The sequence below is a fragment of the Pagrus major genome, chromosome 8 (assembly GCF_040436345.1).
Source record: "Pagrus major chromosome 8, Pma_NU_1.0".
Classification (NCBI taxonomy): domain Eukaryota; kingdom Metazoa; phylum Chordata; class Actinopteri; order Spariformes; family Sparidae; genus Pagrus; species Pagrus major.
Genome location: NC_133222.1, coordinates 26,563,473 through 26,583,641, shown reverse-complemented (window position 1 = coordinate 26,583,641; position 20,169 = coordinate 26,563,473). Strand labels below are relative to the sequence as shown.

The 20,169-nt window shown below is 42.4% G+C and overlaps 2 protein-coding genes across 3 annotated transcripts in view; one reads left to right on the top strand and one right to left on the bottom strand.

Moving 5' to 3' along the window:
- Window positions 1-13,359, top strand: part of ckap5 (cytoskeleton associated protein 5) — a 39,595-nt gene extending 26,236 nt beyond the window's left edge. For both annotated transcript variants that reach the window (XM_073471481.1, XM_073471480.1), the window contains 11 exons: window positions 4,136-4,309; window positions 4,449-4,569; window positions 6,006-6,185; window positions 6,405-6,592; window positions 9,017-9,092; window positions 9,220-9,408; window positions 9,550-9,687; window positions 9,842-9,925; window positions 10,097-10,256; window positions 10,344-10,465; window positions 10,984-13,359. In XM_073471481.1, the coding sequence (XP_073327582.1) occupies window positions 4,136-4,309; window positions 4,449-4,569; window positions 6,006-6,185; window positions 6,405-6,592; window positions 9,017-9,092; window positions 9,220-9,408; window positions 9,550-9,687; window positions 9,842-9,925; window positions 10,097-10,256; window positions 10,344-10,465; window positions 10,984-11,247 (1,696 nt within the window). In that variant the 3' untranslated portion in view covers window positions 11,248-13,359. The remainder of the gene's footprint in view (window positions 1-4,135; window positions 4,310-4,448; window positions 4,570-6,005; window positions 6,186-6,404; window positions 6,593-9,016; window positions 9,093-9,219; window positions 9,409-9,549; window positions 9,688-9,841; window positions 9,926-10,096; window positions 10,257-10,343; window positions 10,466-10,983) is intronic.
- A 1,643-nt stretch (window positions 13,360-15,002) lies between these two features.
- Window positions 15,003-19,606, bottom strand: LOC141001790 (homeobox protein DBX1-B-like). Its single transcript, XM_073472962.1, has 4 exons — window positions 19,231-19,606; window positions 18,711-18,794; window positions 15,474-15,676; window positions 15,003-15,323 (listed from the first exon to the last, which is right to left on the bottom strand). The coding sequence occupies exons 1-4, from the start codon at window positions 19,604-19,606 to the stop codon at window positions 15,003-15,005; spliced, it is 984 nt and encodes a 327-aa protein (XP_073329063.1).
- Between the last annotated feature and the right edge of the window lie 563 nt (window positions 19,607-20,169).

Sequence of the window (20,169 nt, the reverse complement as noted above, 5' to 3'; positions counted from 1 at the left end):
TACAAAATTATTTTCTCAGTAGAAATGCCTTGAAGATGATGGTGCTTCTTCAGGGAACTAATAAATAGATCATCTTTAGCAGTGGAAAAGAAGTCCAGTCACGGAAGAATCAGTCCAACTTCCAACCGACACACACTGCAGCACTTTACAATTTTCTAGATAGTTGGTACATCGCTGTGAGATAACGAGCGTTTTAACGGTTGAATACACAAACCGACTTCTTACCATTTAACAAAAAATATACTTGTCCAGTGATGTATGGTGGTAGGGCTGCACCTAACGATTATTTTTTTATTGATTAATCTATCGATTATTACTCGATGAATACAACAACAAATTTTTCCCAAAATGACATTTTAAAACTTGTAATTTATATTTCAATATTTTATTCAATCATCAACAAATAAATTGGATCTGCCGTTGTGGCGAAAACGCAGGTTTTCCCATTCATTTTAATGAGGTTAGTCCGGTTTGGCTGCAGCAGTGTGTGCCACAGGAGGTTCTGCAAAAAAAATGCACCTAGCTGCGGTGGAAAAGTTGAAGCCAACTCAGCTTGGAGAAACACAGCCCGATGTCACGTTGCGGTGGCCAATCACATAAGCTGGTGATCAGGAGGGCATGTTATTCAGCATGGATAAAAACTACGGAGGAAACACAATGGATATTAATCTGTGTAGCATCAAGTTTCACTTTCACTTCGGTTCGGTTTTGTCCCCCAGTATAAACACAGCAATGATCTGCCTCATCCTGGTTGTTTACTGTTATTTTTTAATCTGTCGATAAAGACAAATGATCACTAGCAGGACCAGCATGCTAGAAGCATAACCTAGCAGCTTCATCTTTCCGAAAACTGATCAGCGGGGTTCACAACACGTCACAACACGAATCATGGAGTGACACTCCAACACCGCCACACCAGCCTGTGGTGTTGCGCCACACTGCTGGATCCAATGTGAATCCAGCTGCCCTGGGGTGCTTCCGCTTCAAGTGCTCGAGCACAGCGGTAGTACTGCTTACATCCTCTGCGACGATGCACGTTACGCAAATCAACGTATTTACGTAATCTATTACGTTGGCACGTCACACCAGGCAGAAGACTAGCATGCCTCTGAAATGATGAAATTCCCTTTCCAAATAAAAAGTCTAGCAGTTGGATGTGAAATGTCTAACTTATTAAAATCAATCTTTTCATAAGCATGTCATCCATTCTACCAATCATGCTGTGGACTGTTGTGACTTGACTCTGGATAGATTCATGCCATAAATCTTTTGAATGTTTGTGTTGCTCGCAACTAATCTGTCCTTCTCTTCTCGTCTTGTTTTACTTGGTCATTGCATGTTTGGTTGTTCTCACAGATACCTAATTATACAACAAAACTAGCACATAAAATCTTCTCCACTGTGTCTGTGAAACCAACCTGGTGTGTGTCTGTGGCCGGCTGCTGGGCCGGCTGCCTGTCTTCGGCCTGTCTGTCTCTTAACCCTTCATCTTTCTTCCTGTGTGATTTCCTCCTTTTTCTGCTCTGCCTGCCTTCCGTTCTGGAGCAGAATAATGTATCGCACGTATAGGATGTGAGTACCTCCTCCTCCTCCTCCTCCTCCTCGTCTCTCCTTTCTACATGTTGTCATTGTACAAGAACTCCCCTCCGAATGCCTTCTAATGCTCCATTATTCATGAAACTAATGAACAGTAAAGCTTGCTGCGTCATCTGAGTTTTAGTCGTGCTTCTTCACACGGTGGGCAATGAGGGTCTATTCTTCTTCCCCACTGTCACATGACCAGTAAAGCACCAGACTAAAGCTCAAAATGTAATTTCATATAAAGTTCATTCTTCTTCTCGTGTCACCCCTTTGTCTTACTCGTTTATGTTGACCACTGTACCTGTAAATGTGATGAAGTGTTTCTGCTTAGTTTTATACAAACGCTGCCAGCTAGAGATGTAGGGACACTGTATTCTGGAAAATGAGCTTATTGACTGTGTTTAAAAAAAAAAAAAAAAAAAATGTTGTGATGGCTTACTATTCACCCACCTAGAAATAAATTCTATGGACGTTTAATATGATATCCTGCCACATGCCTTTAATCTAAATTCTCTCTACATTAATGTAGATTTGATGTTCATCTCAACATAGCAGTTGTTTTCTTAAAGCCCCACTCCAGCCACTGTTTTTTCTAACAAGCAACAAGGGTGTGGTTAATAGTCAGGTGCAATCCAATACAATGGCAACCACATCACCATTCTAGTGAGATCATCATTGTTGGTGTGCCTGACAAAATTGCAGTATTAGGTATGACTTGTAGATTCTACTATAGTCTTGGTATAGTTTGGGCACAAAGTTCTTGGCCAACAGTGAAGCTAACTGTCAGGAAGGATATCATTAAAAAATGCCAAAATACACTGGAGTGGTGCTTTAATTTGTTAATGCTTAAAATGTAGAAATCCTAGTTTTGTCTGATGATGATTATGTATTGGCTGTAACAACAGCAACTATTTCTTGTACTGATTCTCTGGCCTTTTTAGTAGCAGTTTTATTTTGAGACAACACAGCAGAGCATTAGCAAACAACCAGTTGAACATAGAAGGTCAGTGCAGGACCATAGAGCAGGCTCATTGGCTGTCTAGAGCTCTAGTAACTTTGGCCATAACTTGCTAAGCTAACAATTGCTGCCTAAACTGCCAAAGCGTGGCTAGTTAGTTAAGAGCAAGAGTGCGTTTTATTTGACTGAGAAGATTGCACACATTACATTCTTCTTCATGGCTCAGCTTCAGCTCTGGCCATGGCATTTGTTGGTAGTTATCTGGAGATGGTGTGCAGAATGGTGGCTGGTGCTGGAGCCCAAACGACTGTGCTGCGCTCTGTCGATATTAACATTCTACCCTTGAACTATTAACGCCCAGCAGGACTCTTTGCTTCTTACGCAACCCCCAACACTCAAAAGAAATCGGGACATGTATGAAGACATGAATGGGTGTGTAACTCTCAGTCAACTACTTTGAACTTGAAGTAATTTTACTACATTTTAGACTCACAAGAAGTATTTCAGGAACGTTTCATTAATATTGTGATTATACCATTTGTATTGATATTTTTGCTACAATATTCATAGCATGAAATTCAGTACCAGCTCAGATTCTGCTGTCTGCTTGTATAAATAGAAATCACAGTCCAATTTGTCTTTGGTCCTTATTCATGATATTAATGCACATGTAGGGCCAAACCTTAGTCTGCTTTGACAAAGGAGAGAAGACTCAGCCCTGATGAGCTCATACTTAAAAGCAGCAACAAAGCAGTGCACATCTTTTATGAAGATACAGGGATTAGTTGGCTTAAAGTCACCTGCTTAATCGGTCTCAAAACAGCTTGTAAAAGTCATGACCAATCTTTTTGAGATTTGTTTGTCCAGTTGTTAAATCGGGACAGGTGGAGCAGAAGAAGCAGCAGCAACTTTGAGTGACTATTATTAGTTTTAAGATACAAAGATCTAAGTTCTTCATGTCATGAGACCGGAATAGCCCTCGTCAGTCGGTTTAATAAGCTGTCATCAAGCAAAAAATCTGGGTCGTTTGCTTAAATGAATCATTCATCAATAATGTGGCCAACAATTGAAAGACGGAAGGAAAATGCTTTTTGTTTTCTCTTTTTAATTCCAATTATCAAGGCAGCTTTTCAGTGTGTTTGTTTTCAGTCCGTTCTAAAGGATTCAAATGTGTGATGTTTGTTTTAGATCAGAGCTGATCAGCTCCAGTCCTGATGGTACAGCCAAAATTTGGAAAAGACCAGGCTGTTAACACTTGAATACTTAAATATTTGGTTCTCCCAAACAGATCTTCATTAGACTCAAAGCAGGGAAGGTACTCAAGGGTAAACCCACCGTGCTAATCTTCTTATTTAAATGTTTGACTGAAGTTAAGTTATTTAATTGGATAAAGGTTGTTGTTGCACATTATACATTGTAATTGGACTTACTGTCACATGCTCTCACTTTTATACATTGGAGAATCTATGATGGTATTTGAATGTATCCAGTGTTCCTAAGGACTGGAGTTGAAAGGCACTGATCGATAATACACCCGACTAAATATACTGTCCTGTCCACCCCCCAATCAATCCCTCCCTCCCTCCGTCCATCCAGCCAAGCCCGTCAGAACGCCCAGCACAGCGAGTCCTCCCACCCCTCCATCCCCAAGGAGTTCCAGTTAGACCTGGACATGATTGAGATGGACCAGAGCAGGGTGTGTGAGCTGCCGGACCTCGTCCAACACAAGCTGGATGAGCTGCTGGAGCCCATCATGATCCCCGAACCCAAGTAAACACACTCAGATTTTGTTAGTCTGGTTGTGTTTCTGACAGACTCTGAAGAACATACACAGTTCAGATAGAAAGCAGCATTAAAAACAGATTTTAATATATTTTGTGATTAATATTCTTTGTGTTTGTGTTGAAAGGATGCGAGCTGTCTCTCCACACTTTGATGACCTCCACAATAGCACAGCCTCCACCATCAACTTCGTCATCTCTCAGGTGGCGAGCGGTGACATCAACACCAGCATACAGGCACTGGCACAGGTATCTCACACTCACACTCACACACACACACACACACACACACACACAATCATGTACAGTACATATATCAGTTCATTCTAACACATTTGAAGTTATGATTGCTCCTGCAAATGATGAAACGGAAATGCTGTTACTGTAATACAGCCTGTTATCACTTTTATTACTGTGAGACATGGTGTCATTGTTTTGATCTGTACATTTAATGAAACCATGAAGATGGTGCCTGTGTGATCACTGATGAAGCGATATTTTGACACTTGGATTTGCGTTTATTGCACGCTGCCATAATAGCAGTTAACGGAGTCAGAAGAGACTTTGGTCAAAAGGTGTTGCTTGGGTAGATTTAGAATTATTACAATCATGCAACGTTTACGGTTTCTTTTCACTGATGTTATTTAGACAATAAAGTTTGTCAAAACTGTAAAACATTCTGCCTCTGTTTATATATCTACGTGTTCACGGTCACTGCAAAAACTGTGTGTACATCGGCTGATGTATCAAAGTCAGAATTTTTTCTCCCCAACACCACCATCAGCCCCAAAAACTGCATATCAGGCAGGCTCTACTTTTTTTTTTGTTCTTCTTCTAATTTTAAATCAACTGTTAATTGGTCTCTGATATCTAGTACCAATTGGGTCTTATTAGAAACCTACATTTCTATAAGCTTTAATATCTCCTGACATTGTTGTCTCCAGTTGTAGTATCAAAAAAGACATGTTTGTAGACGTCTTCATCACTGCACACATCTCAGATTGTTCAGTGATTCAAATAGAGGTGGTGGTCATTGACGGTGGGTTCTGGTATTTGGAGAAACGGTTGACTAATCAGAGCCGGGATTAAGATTTCGGACGTCAACTACAATACAACCACATGCCTAGCTTGTTAATTTACAATATCCATAAAAATATGAACAGGAGAGGATGAGAGAGACACAGCTGTACAAAAAGGTCCCCTTTCAGAAATGGCATTTTAAATTGTCATATTTCTTTTATTTACTCAGAAGACCTCAAGTTAACTGCTTGGAGCAACTGCTACAACTTCTGTAGGGATAAGTCAGACACTACAAACACCACAAAATAACCGAACCTATTGACAAGAATTTGGCAAACCTGAGCATAATGTCAGAATGACTTCAGTGAAAGAAAAATGGAAATTCAGTCTGACTATCAGACTATGATGTCCCTTCTTTGTTACAGTTACAAACCATAATCAACGCCAAAACAGTCAAGTTGTTGGCCCTACAGCTAAATGATGAGAACTTTAAACTAACTACAAAGCTCTGTAAAGCAAGGGGAGCTACAGAGGCTGGTGTTTGCTCTCTATAGGTTCATATTACAAGAGACACATTTCACATGATAATGATAGGTTGTTATTATAGAAAGATCAGTCATTGCTTCTTTAAAGTCAGATCTAAAGTGTGCATTTTATTCCTTCAGATCGACGAGGTGTTGCGGCAGGAGGACAAAGCAGAAGTCATGTCGGGACACATTGATCAGTTCCTCATCGCTACCTTCATGCAGCTGAGGCTCATCTACAGCACACACATGGCTGATGACCGACTGGACAAGAAGGACATCATCAAACTGTACAGCTGCATCATAGGAAACATGTTATCTGTGAGTGTCTGCCTGCTGCTGCTCTGATACATACAGTAACAGGCTGGCCACACAGGATGCTTGTTTAGTGCGTGGCAGCTGTGTTGCTGAGCTGCTGCTGCTCACTCGTGCGTTTCAGGCATCTAGTGTGGCCAGCCTCTAACTGGTGAGGTTGATTCAGGACCTGATGCGAGGAGACTCTAACGTCTGTCTGAAACTGCTCTTGTTCCATTCTGTCAGTTGTTCTCTATGGAGTCCCTGGCCAGAGAGGCATCTATGGGTGTGTTGAAGGACCTCATGCACGGTCTGATAACACTGATGCTGGACGGCAGAGTGGAGGACATAGAGGATGGACAGCAGGTCATCCGATCAGTCAACCTGCTGGTAATCAGAGTTCTGGAGAAGTCTGATCAGACCAACATGATCAGGTTGGTATGAAGGAACAGTTCACCTCAAAATTACATTCACCTTCACTTGCTCAGGACTTTACATTACTCAACAGTCATGCAACAAATTCCAAAGGCCCAAATAGTTGATATATTTATAGTATTTATTTAATACTGCTGGTTATCTGAAGGACAAAGTCTTACTCAAATCTAAGCAGACACATTTTTAAGGGTACAGACCTAATTGCATCTGTACTACTGAGTATCAATTCACGTTAAATCAATCAACATGAGTGAGTGAAAGGATGGATGACTGGTCGTTTACATGACCCACCCCTCATGGAATTATCCATACACATTAACAAATCTAACATTCTGGCACGTTAACCCACAGTCATCTAGTATTACAGTACATCAACATCTGAACAGAAGTATCATCCACCTCCCCCGTATAAAAGCATTCCAGGAATTACAAAAGAGCAGATATACAAACACAAACGCAGCCCCCTAAGCACAAGACACAATATCCAAATCCAAACAACACAAATCAAAAACTACATCTGCATCCATTAGTGCCAAACTCTGTATATGTGATCCAGTTCATAAGTCAGTAGTCTTCGGTCCAATACAGAAGATTTTATCTATTATACGTCACTGTCCTCCTCCTGTCCCATGTTTTGGAGGCGTATTCAGAAAATGCAAAAACATTATCAAAGAGGTATTCAATTAGAGCTCCATCCTCAGTACTATCAAATCTATATGAAGGACAGTATAACACAAAAGTCATTTCATTCTCCACCTCATTTAGGTCAAAATATTCACAGATTCATTCGTCTTCAGGCACACCTCTGTATCCTCCTATTTCAACGTGCAGTGGTAATAAACACCTTAACTGTGCACAAAGTGATCTCTGACTTTTAGGCAAATGACATAACACAACAACATAACATATTTTTCACATCTATACTCTTTCTTAAATAATAATTGGATTGCTCCAGATTTCCTCAGCCCATGATTGTGAGCAATTAACCCGGGCTTGGTGTTTAAACTCCTCCACCTTTTACTTTGTGGAGGTGCCTTTCTTCCAATCCACACTAACACCTCCCAGTGCTCTACCTGCAGAGTCTGCTAGAACTGATGCACCATGTTAAAAAAACATGCTTTCATAGAAAAAAAACCAAGATACTTACGTGTTGCTAAATGATGCAAAAGGTGGACTTGAGTTCACAGATAAATGTCAGCATTGTATGTAAATCTTCCTCATTTTCTGACAGCAAAATAACATCATCTGCATTTACGAGTACACGGCCGCATGTTTTCCCCAGCTGCTTTACATTTCTTGCCAAATCATGAATAAAAATGGCAAATAATGTTGGTGATAATACATCACCTTGTTTAACACCAGAAGGTGTACTCACTGCAACATTTGCATTGCAAAATACAAAGGTGACTAGGGCAACATGCAACACATCGAACCCTGAAGACACACCTGATCAAATGTCTGAAAGCTGAGCAGTGAACCGTGTTGGCCTGACGCTGGCAAACCTGCAACCAGGCCGCGCTCTTTCATGGAGTGTTGATTCCTCCTACATGAACAATGAGACATCTTCAACATTTCTATGTAATAAATTAGCTTGTTGGAGAAGTTGTTGGAGATAACTGGGCTTTTTTCACTGTCCTGGTTGATGTTATCTTAGCATTTTTACCAGCGTTGGTCAAAACTCAGCCATTGTCTTCCTTACCAGCTTGCTGTTTGGTTCGCTGAAACAATTTGAGGTCCGAAGCCTTAGTATGAAACCATTAGTACGTGAGTTGGAAATATTACGGTTTGCAGCACTGTTGTAGTGAAGTGACAACGGAAAAAAATGCTATGTGGACGCAGGCCCTAGAAGAACCATCAGCATTTTGTTATATTGCTGAGTGGCAGCATCTTTTTCAATTGTTCCCAATAAGGAGCGAGCAGCAGGTGCCCACCCAGAGAAAAGGTGCAGCGCTCCGTCTTTTCACGCGGCTGCTCCGAGTGCTTCAAGTTGTAAGTTATATAATCTTTGGCTGCTCATTGTTACCAAAACCAATTATTGTTGGTTTAAGCATTAGAAAAGACGGCACAGAGACAGAAATTCCTGGAGAAAAACAAATAACAGCACAAATGAATATTGAATCTCTTTTTATGTTTCTGATTAAACTGGGAGCCAACTTCACTGAGCAACAGACATGTACAACAGCTATGGAGAGCGATAAGAGGGGAAGGGACAGATTTTCTTTCTGGAGCTGAAGCCTTTGCACACCTACACTGATGCCACCACATTGTCACTAGTCATTGAGTGACTTGAACAGAGGAGGCACAGTGCCTGGTCCCTCACGGCCCGTCCGTCATACATTTCAAACAAGCTAAAGAAACTTTGTTGTTGTTTTTTTTCTTTACCCATTGAGTTGACTCCTCCTTCCCTCCCTGCCTCTCTGCAGTGCTCTGTTGGTTCTGCTTCAGGACAGTTTGGTCACAACAGCTGGTCCCCCAATGTTCTCTGAACTGGTCATGAAGGTAAGCAGTGTGACGGCAGAGGACCTGACAAATCCTACATCGTACTAGTGCTGACCTCGCTGTCCTTTTAAAATGGTGCATCATACACGTCATACTTACTCTCCTGTGTTTGTGTGTGTGTGTTCAGTGTCTGTGGAGGATGATCCGCTTCCTCCCAGAGACCATCAACAGTATCAACCTGGATCGGATCTTACTGGACGTCCACAACTTCATGAAGGTTTTCCCCAAAGAGAAGCTCAAGCAGCTCAAGAGTGACGTCCCTCACAGAACCCTCAAGACTCTGTTGCACACACTCTGCAAGCTCACTGGCGCCAAGGTAATGCGCGCACACACACACACACACACACACACACACACACACACACACACACACACACACACACACAGAGAGAGACTTAATGTATTGTATCAAAATCAGATGTTTAACTGGTTTAGCTCCTGTGTTTCTGATGAACAGATCCTGGACCACCTATCAATGATAGAGAATCGTAATGAGTCAGAGTTGGAGGCCCATCTGAGGCGGGTGGTCAAACACTCTGGAAACCTGTCAGGACTGAAGAGTGACCGCGGCAACGAGAAGACTGGTCTGCGCACGGTGAGCAACACACCACCACAATGAACACACTCAGTGGCCATTTAGGTTCTTACCTGAAGAAAATTCAGCGGCCTCACTGTATCAAAAGGAGTTGTGTTGCATGACTGTGACAATGGATGTAACAAGGATTTTGTCCTTGATGTTTTGTTCCCAGGAGGATCGGATGTCAAAGGCTAAGGTCAGTGACATTCTGTCTGAAATCTTCAAGAAGATCGGCTCCAAGGAGAACACTAAAGAGGTCAGCTCAGCCCCATAAAACACGTTTCGTTGCACTTTAGAACTTGAAAGAAATGTTTGTACTACATTTTTTTTCCTTTTGTAACGTCACAGACAGAAAACAGGAGGCTTATAACAAAGAGCCTGCAAGACATGAAGTAATCTTTAAATATGTATCCAATCTTCTTGTCAGGGTTTGACCGAGTTGTACGAGTACAAACAGAAGTACTCTGACGCAGACCTGGAGCCCTTCCTCAAAAACACATCCCAGTTCTTCCAGAGCTACGTGGAGCGAGGCCTTCGCGTCATAGAGTCTGAGAGAGAGGGCAAGGCTCGTATCCAGACCTCAGCAGGTACAGCTGGACGCTGGCAATGTGCACGTGGGTCACAATGAAGTGAGGAGTGTGTGGTAACATTGGTGTGTGTTTGTGTCGCTGCAGTGATCCCTCAGCATGGCGTGGACTCCAGTCTGAGCAGCAACAATGAAGAGCTGAAACCAGCTGTTTACTACGAGAGACTCAAGATCCTCAGACAGAGACAAGGCCTGGAAAACACCTCCAGAGTTAGTGAACACACTCATACACACTCGGCCAATACAGTTCATCCACACTGTACATGTACTGTATATGTCATTCCAGTAGAAAGGAGCCAAAGATGTGTCTAGGTGTTCAGACTGCAGGCGAATCAGATTTGTTTCTCACATCTAGGACAGACTGTCTGCACTTTGATTTGCAAGTGATCAGGTCCACCAGCCTGTCTGCACAGGCTGCTGTGGTAACGCAGTAGGCGTCAGTAACTACATACGCTGGTGATGCAGCTTTCCAACACACATACATGACAAATTCCAGCTTTGCTCGCTAAGTGCCCGCAGACAATTCTGGCTACCATTGAATTTAATGACACCTTTTAATAAATGTGAGCTAAATTGGTACTTTCTTTTTTTTTTTTTTTTTATTCTTACATGTTTTTAAAACTCATGTATGATTCTTTTCATGTAGAAAGTTATACAGCAACATTCCTGACTGATATCTACTGTGAAGTGAAAATGTCTCATCAACTCTTTCCTCTCTCATTCTGCAGCAGGGTGGTGGAGGAAGCGAGGACGAGCCTCAGCAGCGACCTCCCATCTCCTCCCTGCTGTCCTCCAAGCCGTCGGTGGCCTCCTCCACCGACATGCTCCACAGTAAGCTGTCTCAGCTCAAAGAGTCCAGAGAGCTGTACCAGCAGGACCACAACGCACACTCCCACTCCCCAACGCACGCACACACACGCTCAGCTTCCCCGGCGGCCAACCTGGACGACCTGAAGAAACGTCTGGAGAGGATAAAGAGCAACCGGCAGTAAAGAGCCCCGCAGCACCACCTCATGTCATCCGCAAAGCCTGTGGAGTCCAGCTAAAATACAACATCCTCCTTTTCAACTCCCTCTGTGTTCCTCTTCATGTTCTGCTAGATGGAGATAGAAAGCACTTTGACACTAAAGTCCACCCCTCTGTAACAACAAACCAGGTAGCAACAGACAAATACACCCTCAAGTTTGAACCTGACTCCACCCACTGTGCCTGTAAGTTATTAGAAATAAAACGCACCCTAATCTGATTGTAGTGGAATACATTCCGATTGAACTAAGGCTGTGACTGGGATTTTTAGCCTTACACACACACACACACACACACACACATACATACATACATACATACATACATACATACATACATACATACATACATACAAACATCAAAGAGTTTTAGCTTCTATTCCAGCTTCTTCTTCTTCTAGCTCCTCTATTTAGGCTTCAAGTCCCTTTTGTTTTCAAGTGTCGACCATCAGGGCAGAAAAGCCAGAGTCTCAGAGTGAGTTTTGATGTCGTGTGTACAGATCACGTAGTCAGCTGTAGTTGTCAGTCTGTACAGTTTCATCTTGATGACTGTCACTGTCTCCCGCCCTCCTCCTGTCCTGTCCCAGCCTAATGTTTTCGGGTGCCCCCCTCCCCTTCTATGTACACTTCATACTGTATTATAATAACGAAATAGTGAACTTACCCTCCTCCTCTCTGTTTTACTATCACGGCACAAAGATGTTTGTACATATTTAAAGGTTGTTCAAACCATTGTACTGTTATGGAGCACTTCTCATGTGGTTACAGGAAAAAAGAAAAAAAAAGTCAAGAAACGTTACCGTTTTCCCGACTGACCACGTCACTGCTGCTGCGTGTGGATGGAGAAACACTGCTGTAACGAGCTGATGTCAGGGTTGTGGCTGTGTAAATGCAGCATGTGACTGCCCCCTTGTGGCTGAACTGTCTTATTATCAGTTTGTAGTTCTCAGAGATTTCAGCTGAAGTCCTGTTTGCACTGGGGGCACCTGGTGATTTGTGAAAATTTGCCCAAAGTTCACATTTGTTATTATCAGCAAAATAAAAAAAACTTCAAATTAGTGACGAGGCTAATAGTTGATGTGTAAATGGGGCTTGAAACTCCAGCACTTACTACTTAGTCACTCAAGTGTCTGATTTCTGCCCATTTCAGATATTTATGCTGCAACAATATAAGCAGAGCTGCATTTCCACAGCGACATCAAGTCCTCTGTCTTTTTCTACCTCTCATGGGGTTCAAACTGACAGGGCCCTAAAAGCCACAGCTGTATGCTCATATTGAAGGATCTTTTTTTTTTGTCTGTTCTTAACAGGGGGTTTGGTCGGGGTTCTGTAGGGAATCTGTCCTATTTTATTTTGAAAGTGTTAAGCATTTGTTGTTAAGTCAGTGGTTTTTAATCCTCCTATTGAAAGTTTTCAGACGTTTCTTCCAGCCACACTCAAAGTGATCAGCTGTAGTGTTTGGTTGTGATTAAAACCTGCAGACTTGAGGTGGGACAAGGTTAAAAACTACTGCTTTTATTCTGGAGGAGAAGTGACACATTTCGGTGCATCCTGACGCCGCTTTTCAGCCAATCGGGACTAAGAATCTGTCCCCAGCTGAAGTTGGGACCAAGCGGGGCTGCGTACAGGTGTGTTGAACTGGTGGATTGTGCTGTGAGTTGACATTTGGCTGTAAATACTGTATGTAATCCATTAACATCTCCCTTCAGTTATTTAACAGCAGCCACTCCGTTGTGTTTGTAGGCTTGAAGAGCATGGCATGAAGTCTGATTGTTTTTATTTTACTCATGTAAATAAAGTTCACATTAATTAAAGCGCTGTTTTAATTAAGTCATTGTTTTTCTGATGAAGACGATGATTATCATGATTATCATGATGATGATGATGATGATGATGGCTGCTCTGTCAGTCACCTGTTCTGCAGCCGAATGTTGAGTTAAGAAAAACACAAATAAATAACATTGTTTTTGTATTTAATTCAGATGTCAGTACTAGTCTTATATTGTTGCTCTCCAGCTTTCCTTGTATAATCCATAGTGGAAAATGGCAATAAAGTCTTGTTTTTTTTTTAACAATCCATCTTTGAGTTTCCCGATTGTTTCCTGTTAGCGGCTGCATCTTTATGTGCTTGGTTCTTCATATGTATGTTAGTGTAGTGTGACGGGGGGGGGGCTGCTGTGTCACTTATCTGAATAGCTGAGCTGCAGTTTAGAGCTGATCCAGCTGAACGGGAACCTCCACCATAAAACTTTCAGCTGCATGTTAAATTCATTAGTCAGAAAATGCTCACTGAGGATCGTGAGATCAGAGATTGTCTTTTCAGTTTAGAAGAATAAAAGAATCCAAGTGTCAGATTTAATCAAATAAAATAATTCTTTTCATATTAGGAGGTTTTTTCTGATTTAATATTCTAGGGAAGCACAGCTTAGGATTTTTGTCGACTTTTTGGTTCATTGCTGATAAAGTGGGGTTCAAAAGTCTCAGACCACTTGTCAAAATACTTCTTTTTAGCATTTTTTTTAAAAGTAGGAAGTGGGATCAATAGGTGATTTTTAGTGAGTTGAACTGTGTTTAAAAACCCTGTGTAGACCCGCCAATTTTGGTGGAAAAGCGGCATAAAACACCTCTTAGAAACGATCAGTTGTATCCAAAGCTGGACCGGGCAGAGCCAAAGTGAGCACACCATCAGAACACCAATACATCAACTTCAGTACATCCAGTTTTGCACTAACTTGTGGAGTCCATGCAGCTCGAGTGCATGCTGTCATTAAAGCCAAAGGGGGACAAACCAAATACTGAGACATTCTGACATTCATGGCCATTTCAAAGATTCAACTTGTCACATTGCTGAGCTGATATTGTCATTTGTAATAAAGATTTTGTATTTGTTTCGAATGTATGTCGACTTCTGGACCCCACAGTACATCTAATACAAACACATCCTACTGTAGCACACTGAACATTTGAAATAATCCTCCCAGCATATCACCTCACATTAACACTGCAGCAGGAGCTGGTCTCATTATACAAGTGTGATTCATTTTCCTCTGCTGTTCAGCCAGGTGAGTGAACACTTCACTGATGAGCTGACCTCAGCTCATGGGAGGATGACATGCAGCAAACATAGTTGAAAAATGTGGAAACAAATCTGCATCGGTTTGAACTGTGATGTTCCTAAATGTGCAGTAGGTCGACATTAAGCCTCAGACACAGCGGCCTCTGCTGGCATTCAGGAGACTTCCACAGGACACAGCAGCTGGGTTTGGGTGCAGTCTAAACTCTGGGCACAGCAGTGGTGTAAGAGACACTGATGAAAAGTGTAACTGGAATGTTGCAGTAGTTTCATGTCAGCAGGATACTGAACATTAACAAAAAGCAAAAGAATACTTTTCAAGATTTATTTGAGAAAATATAAAGATTACAAAGTACAATTTTTATATTTAAACATTTCAATCTACAAAGATCTAAAAGAGCTCAGTCCGCCTTATTCACTGTATATACATATACTGAACTACATATTAAAGCAATATAGACAACACTGTACAGAAACATGGCACTGAGGGCAAAGGCTGAGAAAACACAGCTATGTACTGTGCAGATTCTTCTGCTATTTACTTCCATTCACCGGTTTCTTTAATAACTCCTTATTTTGTCCCGTCATCCTCCACAACTGACTCATTTCAATCAAGAGTAATCTGATTACTTAAGCCTCTATCAAGGTCTTATGAAACTGTGATTTCCTCACTGTCTGACTCTGAGAGCTCCGAGTGTTTGCTGGACTCTGACGGGGAGGAAGGACTGTGATGATGATGATGATGATGGTGGTGGTGGTGAAGATGGGAACTCTGGCTGTCCAGCTGTGCTTGGCCGGTGGGTGCAGTCCTGTCCAGCCGGTGGCAGTAGGTGCTGCCTACATCAGTGAGGTCTGGGTGGGGGTTGGTTTTGGTGGGGAGGGTCTGCTGGCGACAGCCGCCTGTCGACAGCAGCTCTCTCTCCTTGGAGTTCCTCCATTTCATCCTGCGGTTCTGAAACCAGATCTTCACCTTCACAGGACAGAATAAACACTATCAATATGACTGATTGTGTTCAAAGCTGGCTTGGGCTACAGATGTCCCTACAGGGTCAGTTTTACATGCAATACACAAGGAAACATAAGAGCACTGGAGAACAATCTGTTTGTACTTGGTGTGTACCTGGGAGTCTTTGAGTCCCAGTTTATTGGCAAGTTTCTTCCTGTCCGGTTTGCTGATGTATTTCTGCTTCTGGAAAGTTCTCTCCAGGGCCTTCCTCTGGAGGTCTGAGAACACAGCCCGCCTCAGCATGCCCCTCCTGGGCTTCCCTCTGGGGGCCAGGGGCCATGAAAACGTCCCGGGGACAGGGACCACAGAGGAGGAAGCTGGAGGGACGAAACACAAGAGAGTAGAGATTTAAAGAGGAATCACATACTTACCGAACGTTTGATAAGTATGATTACTTAAGTAAAAGTGAAAGCCACCAATACAAGTATTACGTCAGTATAAGTCTTAAAGTGAAGTATCAGAAGTAGCAGTAAAAGTTATACATGTATGTATATACTGTGATCGACTAAATATTGTCCTGATTATTGGAATCAGTGTTTTTTTTATCTGATTGCCAATAAAATAGATGAATTAGAAATGTGCCACTTTGGCTCTAATGCAACATGTAATCTTCAAAGCAACTAGTAACTAAAGCTATCAAATACATGTAATGGAGTAAAAAGTACAATAAGTGCTGGCAAACTGTAGCAGAAAATGGAAATAGTCACGTAAAGTACAAGTGCTGTAAAACTGTACAGTACTTGAGTAAATGTACTTAGTTACAATCCATCAGTGGTACAGCCAATAAAGTGAAAGCTGTTCTTTTATAATGAAATCCTGATTTACATGAAATAATATTTGCAGACATGTAAGAAGTGTTGTGTTGCTCTGTGTGTGAGTTGTGTGGCGTCAGTATTGGCTCATGCTTGTCAGCAATTGAAGAGAACTGTTTGGTGCATGATATCAGTTCAGAGTCGTACGTCCATGCAGACGTTTCATTATCAGCTATTACACATTCAATTCTTTTTGCGTCTCCAGGTTTATTCTTATCAGTCGGAGGCTGATAAAAACTCAACAGCACGGATGTTTTGTTGGATCAATTCATATACAACATGTTCATAAAATATGATTGTGCTGAGCAATTTGCAATGTCACCATCTTGTTTTATATTCAGTAACATCTGGATGCTGAGCTGAATGAATGGAGCTTTGTGGCACATCTGTCTTCTGTCATTAACACACTTACTGTTTGCCTTCAGCATGTCTAAAGAAAATCAATCATTCGATCGTAATATTTTCTTTTTTGCTGAATCACATCTTCTTGTTTCCATCTTAGTTGGTCTGAATGGATACAGGGTTGAAGCTTGTATGCAGAATTAATCTGCTAAACTTGGATTTTTGTGTGTATATTCTGTGTCTGTCGGTGTTCTCGGAAAATCAACATCTCTTCTTGTTTCCATCATCGTCTCACAGGCTCCCTGATGCAGCCCATAATATACTTGTTCTGCCTGAAATCTGCCGTTTAAAGCCCAATTTGTCCGGCAGTGGAAACAGAGCCTATGCTAATGAGACGGGCTCTCCAAAGCTCGGCTCACACTGCCTCTAATGAAGCATGAAGGGGGATTGTATAGGCTGCAAATGCATAGAGAAAGGTGATTGTGTTGTAATGAATTGAGTGGAAAAGGCCGTCGACAGGCCAGTATATTACAGGCCCATTAAAGACAGGTCAGTATAATGTAGAGCTGTTCCTAAAGCTCTAGAGGATACACAGAGCTGAGCGCTGTTCAGAGTCACATCCCTGCTTACAAGAACTCAGTCTGACCATATATTTTGTTGTGTTGATGAATGTTGGAAATCAATCCAATAAAATAAGTTCAAGCCTTTGAATTTAACAGAGAGCTTGTAAGAAACGCAAATCTTTGTGTGTGTGTGTGTGTGTGTGTGTGTGTGTGTGGTTTTGGCTCCTATTGGTCATGGTGCTGGGAGCTTTGTGGGCAGGCAGAGGGGCTTGGTGGGAAAACGACAGCGCGTGAAGAGGCGCTGAGTTCCTGAGCTGGGAAGATACTCGCCTCACATTTAGACCATGACAAACGGCACTAATATATTTAGAGCGTGACAAACTGGACTAATTTGTAGATTAGGACAACTGGTGCTAATGTCAGCAGTCAGTGCGTCGCCTAAATAGGCCTTCAAATTGGCGGAGCTGATTCCATGCTGTCCGGGGCATTCCCATGCTAAAAGGCTGACGGTGTCTCTGAGGCTCAGGCTGAGAGCTCACCATCTTCTCATCACGTTTCACAAGTGATAAACACAAAACTTTTGGAACAAACTCGCAAGTAAGCAGAACTGTGTGCTAGAGGTCCTACTCAGCTGGATCACAGGCGTGTGCTCGGTGTGAAAGAGATGTTGTCCTCGTTTAGAATCAAAGTCCAGTTTTACCGGTGAATGAACCGACCCACAGAAGCCACACGGTGCCACCATGACTTACTTACATTTACAACAAGTTTGTGTCTTCCTAATGATTCTAATTTAAAGGACATGAATCAATCAATCCATTCTCCTGATTAACATGTTATCTCATTCCTCTGGACAACACAGTTAAATGGTTTTAGGGTGTAGAATCTGCCTCTGTATTTGTAAATGGATGTGTATGAAGTACTGATATGGTCAATTAAAAACCTATTAATTACTTGTTGTGTAAGCGTATATTATAATAATAATCTATGGCTGTAAAAAATTCCCAGGACATACATACAGACATACATATTACTTGTATTTTGATGCTTACGTACATTCAAATTCAGATAGGAGTTTTTCTTCCAGACCAAAGTAGAGAAACTGAGCAATGAAAGTCAAAGAAATATAAGTAATAATTCAGCCTTCAGTGTCTGCATCTGCAGCCTGCTCTCATTACAACACTTTATTCTACCTCATAAGAAGGAAACATTTCCTCTACAAACTCTCACTTTGTTTATTTACTTTAATTGCAAATTGGTCAAATTGCCCTTCGGTATGTGTTTATTATCAGTATTCATATGAGTATTAGTATTTGATGTTGACACGACTGCAAATGATGCATCACATTCAGATGTATGGGTTGTATCTATATCTTCTGATCTTATATTTCTTCTTTTATTTGTAACTTTATGTGTTGTGTTTCATTGTAAAACCCTGTTTGAGGATGATACTGAGATGTGAATAAGAAATGAGGAATATTTTCTGATGTTAGCACCCAACACAAAGTGACACCTGGATGTAATAAATGTGACTTTAGTGACGCCTTCCTCATAAAAAAGGGATGAAACCATCACACATAAATCAGTTATGCATTATTTCTAAAAGTACTAATGCTAATATATGTAAGTCCACCAACCTGTGAAATAAGAAGCTCTGATGAAAGGATGGAGGCTCCCGTCAAACAAAGGCAAAGGGAAGTTCTTAGTCTGAAAACTGTGGACTGAGGAGCAAGCAGAGAAAGAACACAAAGACACTTCACATCTGGGCTGTTTCAGAGCAGCACAAATAACAAGTACACAAACACAACTGCCTGCCACAGTGACAAGGAGTCACACCTGTGCCTCCAGACAAACAGCTGGTTACAGATACTAGTACATGCTCAATAAATGTTTACTATATTAGCTATACTCAGTGTTCTTCACACTCTATGTTTCAGTAATAGTGACAGAGTACGTCCATTTTTCACAACAACAACAACAAACATAATAATAATAGCAATAACAATAACAACAACAATAATAATAATAAAAGCAATAATAATAATAATGATAATAATAATACTAAGACATATTGTGTTGTTGTTATATTCTCCTGTCCTGACAGTAGCTGTAGTACAGTAATAGAAGTCCCGGGATCATCACCCAGTTCTTCTTCACACTCACCGCTCCGTGTGGACGGCGCCAGTATCGCGCTGACGCCGAACTTGAGGTAGCCGGAGTCGGCGCAGGCAGTCTGCGGAGAGCCGGGGCTGCTGCGGCTCGGGTGGCTGGAGCTCTGAGGCACAGACCGCTCCGTGCCGGGACCCAACGCCCGGGGAGAAGCGCCCGGCCCCGGGCTGAGCGGGAGAATGTCCCGAGGACTGCTGGAAGAGAAAGTCCGGTGAATATAGCTGACAGGCTGGCTCAACCGGAGGAGATCTTCTACTAGGAAGCCTGAAGGCAGTGACCGGGTCAGGGGCGAGCAGAGAGCCGCAGGGGGACGCAGTAAGCCCGGGTAGAGAGGAGGCGGCAGAGCGCTGCAGGGAAACATCATGGTGGCTGTCCGACCCGGAAAGTTTGTGCTCAGATCCAGAGCAAGTTCAACAACACACACTGACTCCTCTGCGCTCCTGGAGAGCTTTTATACCCCTGCACACACACACACACACACACACACACACACACACACACACACACACACACACACACACACACACACACTGAGGCCCACGCGCACACGCACGCGCACAAGTGTCAGCCCTCAGGGATGCTGCAGGTCCTCTTCATGGAGCTCAGTGAACAGAGTTCAGGGCTCGGGATTGGCCAGCGGGGCTCTGATTCATCTGTGATTGGACCTCTCTGGTCGGGTATACAGGTCTGACTCTGGTTCTGTTAGGGTTTGCCAGCAGCTGACACAAACATGTGCGGGACTAACAAAATGAGACGGACTCAGACTGCAGAGGAGCTGTCACTGTGAACTGACACAGCACAGGATACCGTCTCTGCTGGATCACAAGATTCGCCTGCTGCATGTGTTAGTACCAGGGACAGACCAGTGATGGGCCCCTCCATATCTGGCCCCATCCTCAACATGGTCCTGATATCAGTAGGCCTACC

Excerpts from the sequence above, each read along its gene's own strand:
- LOC141001790 (XM_073472962.1), bottom strand. The coding sequence starts at position 19,606 with ATGATGTTTCCCTGCAGCGCTCTGCCGCCTCCTCTCTACCCGGGCTTA. Across the intron at positions 18,795-19,230 it reads GTCCACACGGAGCGGTGAGT|TCCACAGTTTTCAGACTAAG; the intron begins GTGAAGAAGAAC and ends CTTGCTCCTCAG. Across the intron at positions 15,677-18,710 it reads CAGAGCTTCTTATTTCACAG|CTTCCTCCTCTGTGGTCCCT; the intron begins GTTGGTGGACTT and ends TCGTCCCTCCAG.